The following is a 12,443-nucleotide window of genomic DNA, read 5'->3' on the forward strand; positions in this document are numbered from 1 at the left end:
GTGTAAACCGCTCCACTGCGCTCTGAGAGCTGAGGCGGTGGTTAAAATATTAAAACAGGAACAACAACAACAAAGAAAAAAACTATGCTAAGTCCCACAGGTACCCCTACTCCCGCCCCAAAGACAAACTGCTAGATCAAGATTTTTTCCCTCCTCCTTTGCACTGCACTGAGGGTGGGAGGCAAGCATGGGGCAAAGTGTGAGCAGCAGTGCAGTGTACTGTAAAGAGCAGAGCCGCTGGAATCAGACAGACTTGGTGCAAATCCATTTCTGTTTATTGTGTGTCTGATCTTGCGCCATTACGTTATTTTTTCTGAGTCTCAGTTTTTTTCTTTTTAAAAATGATGATAATGCTTACTTGGCAGAGTTACTGTGAAGATTAAATAAATTAATGAGTAGAAAGCATGTAACACAGTAACTGATAGAATGAGCTTGATAATGGTAGCTATTACTCTTACATTTGGGCAATGTTTCATAAAACATTCATCAAGAAAAAATAAGACTGTTATGCTTAATTTTAATTTACTTTCATTTTTATTATTTTAGTTACTTAGTGACGGGGGTCTCCCTATATTGCCCAGGCTGGTCTGGATCTTCTGGCCTCAAGGGATCTTCCCAAATAGCTGGGAATACAGGCATGAGCCACTGCACCCTCTATTTATTTTTAAATAAGAAAATGCCATGATCAGGAGAGGATGAGGTAAGGGTTAAGAAGTAAGAAGATTGTGCTTGCTTCGGCAGCACATATACTAAAATTGGAACGATACAGAGAAGATTAGCATGGCCCCTGTGCAAGGATGACACGCAAATTCATGAAGCGTTCCATATTATTTAAAAAAAAAAAAAGAAGTAAGAAGATTCACAATAGCTAAGAGGTGGAAGGAGCCCAAATGTCCATAAACAACATTTTTGGGTTGTCAGAACCGGGGGTGGCGGTGCTACCAGCATCTCAAGCTGAAGGCCAGGGATGCTGCTAAGCATCACACAACGCATAGGATTGGCCCCCACTTCCAACCCCAACAAAGAACTCTCCAGCCCAAAATGTCAATAGTGGTTGAGAAAACTTGATATATTTTCATATAAAAATACATATATATATTCTCTTTTATTTTTTCCCTCTCTCTCGCCTTCCTCCTTTCTTTTCTTTCTTTTTTTTTTTTTAGAGACAGGGTCTCGCTCTGTTGCCAGGTTGGAGTGCAGTGGCACAATCATAGCTCACTGCAGCCTCCAACTCCTGGGCTCAAGAGATCCTCTGGCCTCAGCTTCCCAAGTAGCTGGGACTACCAGCGTGAGCCATTGTGCAAGACCCCTCCTTTCTTTTAAATTATACAACTTGAAGGAGGAATGGACCATATTATGACAAGAAAAAAAAGAAAATCCTACTGATTTTTTTTTCTCACTGATCAGAAATGTGGCCCATACTGCATCTGGACCAGCAATGTGATGACCAGTGTGGCAACAGTTTCCACCAAATTTTTACTTTACCAACAGAATTACAGACTTTCTGCCAGATTTTACTGATTAATGATAATATGAAATGTATGAAAAATAGAACCCAGAGAAAGAATCAGCAATCCACATCCATCTACATGATTTTTGGACATTTGACCCTGTAGTAGATTCCACAAATGATTCTTTATTTTATAATTTAGGCATTTTAGAAAATATAATCACCAAAATATTTCTAAGCCACACATTTGAAATGCATTGAACCTTTATGAAAACTCCAAAATGGAAACCATAGAATACATATTTATCCTGTAACAAAATAGAAAAAAACAAAAATAAAGTATATGATTGTTTGTACTTTATACACTTTGATTATGCCAAAACTTATAAATTTAACATTAGTTAAAATAAACATTAAATTAGTTAGTTAAAAAATGTCAAGTACATGATTAAGATGAACTTTTTCTTCCAATCAGAAAAAAAACTTCTGGAGTAAATAGTGATATAGCAGGTACTTCCTTATCCAGAACACTAGGTCTTCATCTTTTGTTTCTTAGACCACTCAGGTGCTTCTTTTTTAGTCTGGGAGAAAAAAAAAAAAAAGAAGAAGAAAAGAAAAAAATCAAATAAAATGCTTATGAGAGGCAATTCAGACAACTATATTACATTGGGGCTTTTTATGTAAACTATAGTAAATAATTGCTTTTCTTAATTCAGAAGGCTACTCAAGGGCACATGTTTTGTCTTTTGTCTGAAATAATCTCCTACCTGGTATGCAGGTAGAAAAAACACACATCTGTGTTTTCTGGCTCAAAGCCTATATTTAACCTATTGTACAAGTGACTATTTTATGAATTGATTCTATTTTCAAAGAGAATTATAAAAAACCAAGGACATAACTTCTCATCTGTATAGATATGGATACTCATTCACTCAACAGATATTTATGGCCGGGCGAGGTGGCTCATGCCTATAATTCTAGAACTCCGGGAGGCCAAGGCGGGTAGATCATTTGAGCTCAGGAGTTTGAGACCAGCCTGAGCAAGAGCGAGACCCTCGTCTCTACTAAAAATAGGAAGAAATTATATGGACAACTAAAAATATATACAGAAAAAAATTAGCCGGGCATGGTGGCACATGCCTGTAGTCTCAGCTACTCAGGAGGCTGTGGCAGGAGGATTGCTTGAGCCTAGGAGTTTGAGGTTGCTGTGAGTGAGGCTGATGCCACGGCAATCTAGCCTGGGCAACAGAGTGAGACTGTCTCAAAAAAAAAAAAAACAAAAAACCCAAATAGATATTTATTAAGATATTAGGTCCAAATTGTTGGGTTTTTGTGTTTTGGATCTTATGAATTGCTAAGTATTTACCAGAGTACTTCTTAAGCTTATTGCTCAATCATTTCAGCCTAAAAAGAGCCAGGCTGTACGGAGCAGTAAGAAAAAGGCAGCACAAGTGAACTGCTACAGAATAAAACATTCAGAGCTCCTTATATAAGGCACTGATTCCAATCAAAACATCGTATTTTATACAATACACTATAATAAATCAAATATGCAGTTTATTCCTTTACTACTTATATCTGCTTAAAACTATAAAGTACTATATTCCCAAATATGATGTACATAGGCACATAGATAAGTATGATAGCTTATTGCTTCATATGCCATAGCTAATGCACAAAATGTTAGAGACATCAATGACCAGCTCCTCCTGACCTTAGCTATGACCATGGCCAGCTTCAACCACCACCAAAATAAGCCAGTGGGCCCCTCACCCTCCCTTCCCCCTGCCAATCTGTACACCCACCACACTTCTAACGGGAGCTACAGATACCTTCACCTAAACCAGAAATGCTAGATGCCTCTTCAGCTTAAATTTCTCCCTCCTTTTATCTGTCACATACATTCTAAACCAGTCCTTAACTTTTATTGAAATATCTTTTTAACCTCTGCTCTGTTTCTATCTTGGCCTCACTGGAGCTTACCTTGGGCTCTCATCATTTCTGACTTGGTCCCTGCAAGAATTTCCTATTCTGCTCTGTCTCAAAAAAAAAAAAAAAAAAATTGCCTATTCTGATTGTCTCTCTCTTCTACCTAGTTCAATTCTTTGTTCACAATCCTTTCAAGCTTATCTATCTAAAATGCAAATACAAATCAGTATTTCAGTAGTTCTTTCTTCAAAAGAAAGTCCAAAGTCCTTGGTAATAAGGTGAAAGAAACTTTCATGACAAAAATAAGGAAATCACTAGAAAAGGCCAAATGCTGTCTGTCAAGAGAATTCAAAGGTGGCCAACCCTAACTAAAGCCAAAGAACTCACAGTATAAGCCACAATGCTATTTTATTCACTGTTTGTTTTTTTTTTTTTTTTTTGAGACAGAGTCTCGTTCTGTTGCCCAGGCTAGAGTGAGTGCCGTGGTGTCAGCCTAGCTCACAGCAACCTCAAACTCCTGGGCTCAAGCGATCCTCCTGCCTCAGCCTCCCGGGTAGCTGGGACTACAGGCATGCGCCACCATGCCTGGCTAATTTTTTTTCTATATATTTTTAGTGGGTACATGAATTAGATTATTATACTTGACATAAGTTTAATATCACTTAATTGACCACCTATTCTGTGCCAGTCCTTGTGTTGGGACCTGGGGATATAAAAATGAATCAGATCCTGTGACAGAGGCTGCTGGTTACTGACCCTCTATCTATTATACTTCCCTCTTCTTAATAATAAACTCTGATTTTAGTAGTAGAGCAATGGGCTCATCTAGTTAAAAACGACATTTAATAGTCTCCTTTGCTGCTAGGTACAGCCATGTGAGTAAATGCTGGCCAGTGGGATATAAGATGAAGATGTTGGTTAGAATTTAATGGGAAAACACCTTTAGAAAGGGAGGTGGTATTTTCTGTTTTCCTCCCTTTTCTCTTGCCTTCTGCTTAGAATGCAGATGTGAGGGCTGAGGCTATAGCAACTGTACTATGATTCTAAGAACAGAAGCTACACTCCAAGGATGGTTAAAGAGAAAGGCAGAAGGAACCTAGGCTCCTGAAGACTTCACAGGGCCATATATTGTCCTGAAATGCTCATCTCCAGGCCTTTATCTGAGAAAATAAATAATTTGCTAAAACTGCTGAACTTGCAGTAGGACACTATTCCTAAAGATGCTGATTTTTTTTTTTTTTGAGACACAGTCTCACTCTGTTGCCTGGGCTAGAGTGCCGTGGTGTCAGCCTAGCTCACAGCAACCTCAAACTCCTGGGCTCAAGCAATCCTCCTGCCTCAGCCTCCCAAGTAGCTGGGACTACAGGCATGCGCCACCATGCCCGGCTAATTTTTCTATATATATTTTTAGTTGGCCAGCTAATTTCTTTCTATTTTTAGTAGAGACAGGGTCTCACTCTTGCTCAGGCTGGTCTTGAACTCATGACCTCGAGCAATCCTCCAGCCTCGGCCTCCCAGAGTGCTAGGATTACAGGCGTGAGCCACCACGCCTGGCCTGATTTTTCTTCTCAAATAATTTACAGCATTTATCTTATTTCATGTTATATCTTCAGCACACAGGAAAGTGTGTGGCCAGCAGTACGTACTCAATGCCATGTCTCCTTTGATTTTTATGGTTTCAGCAAAGTATGGGACAGTGTTTGGAAGCACAGGTGCCAGCTATTTATTAACTTTGTAAAGCAGGGCAAATTGATGACTTCTCAGTTACTTCATAAGCAATTTGGGGAGAATAAAAAATAACAATGCTGGATTTTCTGGGTACCCGCTGATCTACTCTCCATCTTTTTCTAACCTGCTTCTGTGTCTCAGGAAGCTGTCAGCTATACCTTCTGGTTTCCAATTAGGTTCACCAGTGGGAAACAGTTTCTAAGGTGGGAAGAGAAAAAGTGTGGATGTTTATTCCTCAGATCCTTCTTTGTCTAGCTGTGGTTTGGCAGTGGCTACATTCTCCTGCAGAAGACCACAGTTTCCATAAGAAGGCTCCCTTCCCAGCCCCTTGAGTGGTTACAGCTTTGTGTAGTTCCTCGTCCTAAGACGTTTGTTCGTCATCATTTGTTGGTTTCTACAAGCCTGTAAACCATCCCTTCAGAATGTGTCATGGTTCCTAAAAGGATCTTGTTGATACAGTAATACACCTCAAAGGGCTGTTGGGAGAATAAAATGACATAATGTATGTAAAGCACTTAGACCTCAATATATGCTATTAATAGTATTTCTCACTTGATGTTCTCTCTCCCTGAAAAGCTCACTCTTGTTTGTTTTTTAGGACTGAGCTCGAAGGTCACCTTCTCTAGGAAGCCTGCTCTGATACTTCAAGCCTCTTTTGGTAACTCCTTTTAAGAACTTAAAGCCTTCAATATTGAACTTATTGTATAATTGTTACAAAGGTTTACTTGAATCAGCCACTCAGTGAACTGTTCATTTCTTGAGGGAGGTCATAAAATGATGTTCAATACATGTTGGTTAAATAAACACATTTATCGCTATTGTCATTTTTTATAAAAACCAGTTTTGGTGAATACTGATCTGTCATTTTAAATCTAAATGCTTTATATATTAATGAGAGTATCTGGGTAGCTGGTCTCTATATTACCTACAGTTTTGACATTGGATACAATCGGATATTGAATTTTTGAATATCTAACTAATATTTCTTAGCCTAAACGTCAGTTTTTAAAGGTAAAACAAAATCTTAGAACTTTTTTGATTATATGGCTCAAAGTAAACTTCAAAGACTATATTTTAAAATAATTTCTGTGGTACTGTTCACATTTTATCATAAAGTATTTGGAAGCACTTAATTTTTAATTTCTTTCTATATAATCTTATTTTTCTTCATATACCAAGAGGCAAATAAGCAGAGCAATTAAGAAGTGTGTTTATCAAGTAAAACATGACGGCACTCTGCCAGTTCCCTTATATGCCTCCTTCACACTCCTTTCCATGGGTTAGTCAGTATTATCCTGTCTTCCCGCTTCTTTTCTCTGTAGAGGTGTCTCTCACCCAATCTAATTTATCCCTACAGCTGTCATTTTCTCCTCTTCACCACCACCTTCAGCACCTTATTATAATAATTTCTGCCTGAATCAATTCCATTCCTGTAATTCATCTTTCAATTCTGGTGTCAAGGTCTGAGAATACAAATGTGACTCTCGGTGTTCTGTACTTGCCTCCTATTCAGTATTTATGATACACATTACTAAACTGTGGGGCGCTCAGGGGAAGGGACGCTGCCTGGAATAAGGCTTAAACAAAGGAATACTTTTTCAAAAGAGTGTGGCATAGACTCAAACAACAATTCCATAAGAGGAACTGAATTCAATGTAGATGAACCTTGAGGACATTATGCTAAGTGAAGTAAGTCAGTTCCAAAAGGTAGCTAAAGGTATCTGAAGTAGTCAAACTCTCACAAACAGAAGGTAGATGGTGGTTACCAGGGGCTGGGGAGAGGGGGAAAAGGAGAGTTGTTTAATGGGTATGGAGTTTTAGTTTGGCAAGATGGAAAAACTTCTGGAGATCTATCTCACAACACCTAATATAGTTAGCACTACTGAATCGTACACTTAAAAACGGGTAAGATGGTAACGTTTATATGGGTTTTACCATAATAAAAACAAAATCAAAAAACCAAGAATTTTTTTTTTTAATGCTTTGAGAAATGGCAGCAATACTGGAAAACCATTGTTTCCAATGTTAGCTTATTGTTTCCAGTGTTAGCTATTTGGACTTTGCTGTCCATCGTTTTTTCTTTTTAGACGGGGACTTGCTCTGTTGCACAGGGTGGAGTGCAGTGTGGCGATCGCAGCTCACTGCAGCCTTGAACTCCTGGGCTCTAGTGATCACTCTTGTCTCAACCTCCCGAGTAGCTGAAACTATAGGCTGTATTCCATCTTTTTTTTTTTTTGAGACAGAGTCTCGCTGTGTTGCCTGGGCTAGAGTGAGTGCTGTGCCGTCAGCCTAGCTCACAGCAACCTCAAACTCCTGGGCTTAAGCGATCCTACTGCCTCAGCCTCCCGAGTAGCTGGGACTACAGGCATGCACCACCATGCCCAGCTAATTTTTTCTATATATATTTTTTAGTTGGCCAGATAATTTCTTTCTATTTTCAGTAGAGACGGGGTCTCGCTCTTGCTCAGGCTGGTCTCGAACTCCTGACCTCGAGCCATCCACCTGCCTCGGCCTCCCAGAGTGCTAGGATTACAGGCGTGAGCCACCGCACCCGGCCTGTATTCCATCTTAAATAGGAAAAATGACAAAAAAAAGAAATCTAATCTTTTATGTATTTAATAGCAAAGTAGGTTTCCATCAGAATTTATTTTTATTTGCATACAATAATTGAAAATTTCTTAATATTATAAAATGATGATACTTCTAGAAAAACCCAGCTGCTCAAAAATCTTAAGCATGTGCTCTTGTACCTTTTAGGTCTTTACTTAAGTTATACCTTCTCAGAGAAGCCATCCCTCCCCTCCTTATTTTATTTTTCTGCATAGCATTTGTCATGTTTTCACATCCTGTATAATTTATTTTTTTGTTTGTTGGTTGGTTTATAGCCTATCTCCATTTAAGAATGTAAGCTCCATGAAGGCAGGAATTTTTGTATCTCTACTACCTAGAATAGTATTGGACAAAGTAAGTGCTCAATAAACATTTTTTGAATGAATGAATGAATGCTGTTTGGGTCTACTGTGACAGAAGCCTCTCAGTTCTATTTAAGTCTGGACACAAAATCTCACGCGAGTCTATATTCAAGAATTTCCCCTATGCAATATGAAAGAAAATTCTACTACAGTAATACAATAATATGCTTTCAATTAATCAGGCAACAATACCCTTTATAAGCATGGTGGATAACTGATGTAGTATTTATGATTCTAAGCAATAGCCCAATTATTGAATGGAAATGGGAATAACCTGTAAGGCATGGCAAGAGCATACTCTGAAGTATGAACTCAAATTCACTCATTCAAGGATATGTTCAATTCTTCTATTGGTGAACTTGTGCCCTTGATCATAGTATTGTCTGAAATTCAGGTTCTCTGTTAGAATAGCATATGTCACAGTGATTTTTCATCTACATTACTAAGTCTCATAACTACCAAAATTTGAATAAATTCCAAGTAGATATTAATAATAGTATTTCTGAAAGGTGATTTGATTCTTATGAAATGTATATTCTTTATTTCCAGGTATTTTAGTAACATGCTAGCTATTAGTGATAGCCCTAAGTTCCAGACACTGGAAGTTTCTAAGCCTTTACCAACTCCTGATTAGTACTGAGCAACTGGCATAAAATTGATCACAGATCCGCAAACTATGGTCCATGGTCTGTTTTTGAATGTATTGCGGCTATCAATGGTTTTGAAATTTTTAAAGAAAAGGTAAAAAAAAAACAAAGACTATGCAATAGAGAGAGTATGGGGCTTACAGAGCCTAAAATATTTCTGTCATGCCCTTTGAGAGAAGAGTTTGCCGACTCTTGATAGATGGCTGTTAAATAAAATGGGTACTGAGGCCAGGAGTTCGAAATCAGCCTGGGCAACACAGTGAGACCCTGTCTCTACAAAAAATTTATTACTTTTTTTTTTTTACAATTTAAAAAAATAAAATGGGCATGACAAAATAATTCAGATATACAATTTACTGCTTTTTATTTTGGTAATTTCATTCAGCTGTTTGAACAATTGCATTTCTTTTATACTACCATCTTAATAAAGTTATCCTTCGTATCCATAAGATGGTGCTTTATGTAAAAAAATTTGAAATGCCTTTCCAGTTATTCATAGAATTAACCTTTAAACTGAGGAGGGCACTTATTTTAAATTTTTAAAATAAATAAACATATATATAAATGAAATAACATGTGTATAAAGCCCTTTTCATATGTATGTATATATATGTGTGTGTGTGTTAACATTATATTCATATTAGACATAGAGATTACATAAAAGTAAGCTTTTTTTTTTTTTTAAAGAGACAGAGTCTTACTCTGTCACCCAGGCTATAGTACAGTGGTGTGAACTTTGAACTCCTGGGCTCAAGAGATCCTTCTGCGTGATCCTCCATAGTAGCTAGGACTACAGGCACATGCCACTATGCTAATTTTTTTACTTTTAAATTTTTTTGTAGAGATGAGGTCTTGCTATGTTGCTGCGGTTGGTCTTGAACTCCTGGCCTTAAGCAGTCCTCCTGTCTTGGCCTCCCAGAGTGCTGGCTGGGATTACAGGCTTTAGCCACCACACTTGGCCTACAAGGTAACCTTTTATACTGGAAAACATTGCCTTAAATTTTACTTGCTGGCTTAAGCTAATTATATTTGTAATTTTATAAAGACAGCACAAATTAATAGAAACCTTGAATTGTTAGTGGAGTGTTGGCAAGCCCCAAAGTAAACCAAATGCCAGATTTAGGAAAGAGCTCAGAAAGCAGGACTAGAGACAAATGACAAGATTAACTGGAAACCTACCAGAAGAAATTTAACTATGTTACAATGTGATTACAATGTGATTTTGGAGACAAGTAACTGATAAGATAGGGACCTCTGTGTCACCCAGAAGTAACCAACTAAAGCATTAATATATAACTTGGGGATTATATTACATTGAGAAAGTTTGTTAAAATTGGAAAGAATGATGACTGATAAATGCAGACATAATAAGCCTGGTGGATTACTCCTGAAATCCAGAAAAAGAGCTAGAGATTAAGAATCTATTAGTGTTCAACCAGTACTACTTTTCTGTTTTTTCAGTACTACTTTTCTAAGGAAAAGAAAGACTATGTCTGGTAGACTTTGTTTTCCAAAAAACTTATAAACTGGGAATCAAATAAATATGTACTTACGAGTCCTCACAGGCAGGGCCCAACTCAAGTGAGTTTAGGATAGTTAATCTGAGCTTTACGACCCATTAAACGGGAGGCTGTCTGAGAGCATTCAACCCTCATTGCCCTATTTCCAGGCTAAGAAATTCTTTTTTTCTAATTTAGCTTACCAGCTAAATTACATCGGGAAGAGGTTGTGATTAGTATTCCTGATACTAGAAATTGAAAAATTAATATTTAAGAAATGTACATGTACATAGCTAGAGATATTGAGGTCTGGCCATACTTTGGTGAGAGGAGCCCACATTTGGCACTAAAAAGTGAGACCAGAGCTTCCAGGCAAAAATGTGCTAAGGAAGTGTTATATGTATGTTAAGCTATTGACCTCAAGCACCAGTTCCTGGGGTGGCTCTAGACCCTCAATCTACAGCAAAGTTCATTTACCCCACTGTGCCATACAAATGTTATACTTTTCTGTGTTATGTTATGAAAAATGTTGGGAGGCACAGGGTTGGGACATGACTCTGTGGTGATGCTAGTCCAGTGTGGCATCCTGTGTCACTTATCTAAATACACACAATTGTACTCATTATATTACTATATAACAAACTGCTAAATTCCATTTTTTTTTTTAGTATCAACATGTTTAATTTGGCCGGGAGCGGTGGCTCACGCCTGTAAACCTAGCACTCTGGGAGGCCGAGGCAGGTGGATCGCTCGAGGTCAGGAGTTCAAGACCAGCCTGAGCAACAGTGAGACCCCGTCTCTACTAAAAATAGAGAGAAATTATCTGGCCAACTAAAATATATATAGAAAAAATTAGCCGGGCATGGTGGCACATGCCTGTAGTCCCAGCTACTCGGGAGGCTGAGGCAGTAGGATCGCTTAAGCCCAGGAGTTTGAGGTTGCTGTGAGCTAGGCTGACGCCACGGCACTCACTCTAGCCCGGGCAACAAAGCAAGACTCTGTCTCAAAAAAAAACAAAAAACAAAAAACAAAACATGTTTAATTTATTATTAATGCAAAAGAATAGTTTTCCTATGATTAGGGAAACAGAAAGCATATATTTAAGGATCTGCCCCCAGTCCATTAAAAAGGGAGTGGGGGAGAAAAGCAGAAAACAAAAGAGAAAACAGAAGTAATAGCAGTTACCACATGATTTTTGTAGTAAACAATAGATTATGATGTGCAATAGTGCAATTTTCTTTTGCTAGTCCAGCAACGCAAGTCTTAACAGGAAGTTCACTGATGTTCTTTTTGCATTTTAGGATTTAGTTGTGTGCTTGCTGGGGATTAAAGTTCCTGCCAGACTTCTGACTCTGAGTGGAATCACTAATGCTAGAACCACTTTTACTCAGTCCAAGATGATGGAGTTTCATATCCTAGTGCTTAATAAATTCCATTTTTGATAAAATTATCAACTTTTCCTCATGAACAAATAATGAGAAAAACTATCTTTATAACCTACATACTTAAATATTTCCTTTAAGGTAGATCATCCAATTTTGCCTTATACTATTGTTATTTGTTTACCACCCTTGATCCTAGAGGAGCAGCATCTTTAAAGCTGATTCTATCTTTTTTTTTTTTTTTTTTGAGACAGAGTCTCACTCTGTTGCCCAGGCTAGAGTGAGTGCCGTGGCGTCAGCCTAGCTCACAGCAACCTCAAACTCCTGGGCTTAAGCGACCCTACTGCCTCAGCCTCCCGAGTAGCTGGGACTACAGGCATGCGCCGCCATGCCCGGCTAAATTTTTCTATATATATTTAGTTGGCCAGATAATTTCTTTCTACTTTTAGCAGAGACGAGGTCTCGCTCTTGCTCAGCCTGGTCTCGAACTCCTGACCTTGAGCGATCCTCCAGCCTCGGCCTCCCAGAGTGCTAGGATTACAGGCGTGAGCCACCGCGCCCTGCCAAAGCTGATTCTATCTTAATGATCAGATATCTATAATATTTAGCACAGGTTCTTGCATACATATAGTTGGTACACACTTGCTGAACTGCATTGTACTTATTTGAAAACTCACTGTAATTCAGACCCTTCATACACCATATACTGGCGCTGCACGGTCTTACTGTGTTCCTACCCTACTTGGAGCCTAAGGCTCTTTTTTGTTTTAATGCTTAACAATCTACTTGGAGAAAAGACTAATAGCAGGGTTGCTAGTATCTGGATTTTTAAGAAG

The 12,443-nt window shown here is 38.3% G+C and overlaps 1 protein-coding gene and 1 non-coding gene across 3 annotated transcripts in view; one reads left to right on the forward strand and one right to left on the reverse strand.

Moving 5' to 3' along the window:
* The first annotated feature begins 725 nt into the window (after positions 1-725).
* Positions 726-832, forward strand: LOC123649528. The gene has a single exon (XR_006739036.1). It is a non-coding gene; the product is annotated as a U6 spliceosomal RNA (small nuclear RNA).
* Positions 833-1,616: 784 nt separating this feature from the next.
* The window catches only part of PIBF1 (progesterone immunomodulatory binding factor 1), a 189,059-nt gene continuing 178,232 nt past the window's right edge, over positions 1,617-12,443 (reverse strand). For both annotated transcript variants that reach the window (XM_045567309.1, XM_045567310.1), the window contains one exon: positions 1,617-2,031. In XM_045567309.1, coding sequence (XP_045423265.1) covers positions 1,981-2,031 — 51 coding nt within the window. In that variant the 3' untranslated portion in view covers positions 1,617-1,980. The remainder of the gene's footprint in view (positions 2,032-12,443) is intronic.

This window comes from Lemur catta, chromosome 13 (genome assembly GCF_020740605.2).
Source record: "Lemur catta isolate mLemCat1 chromosome 13, mLemCat1.pri, whole genome shotgun sequence".
Lineage (NCBI taxonomy): Eukaryota > Metazoa > Chordata > Mammalia > Primates > Lemuridae > Lemur > Lemur catta.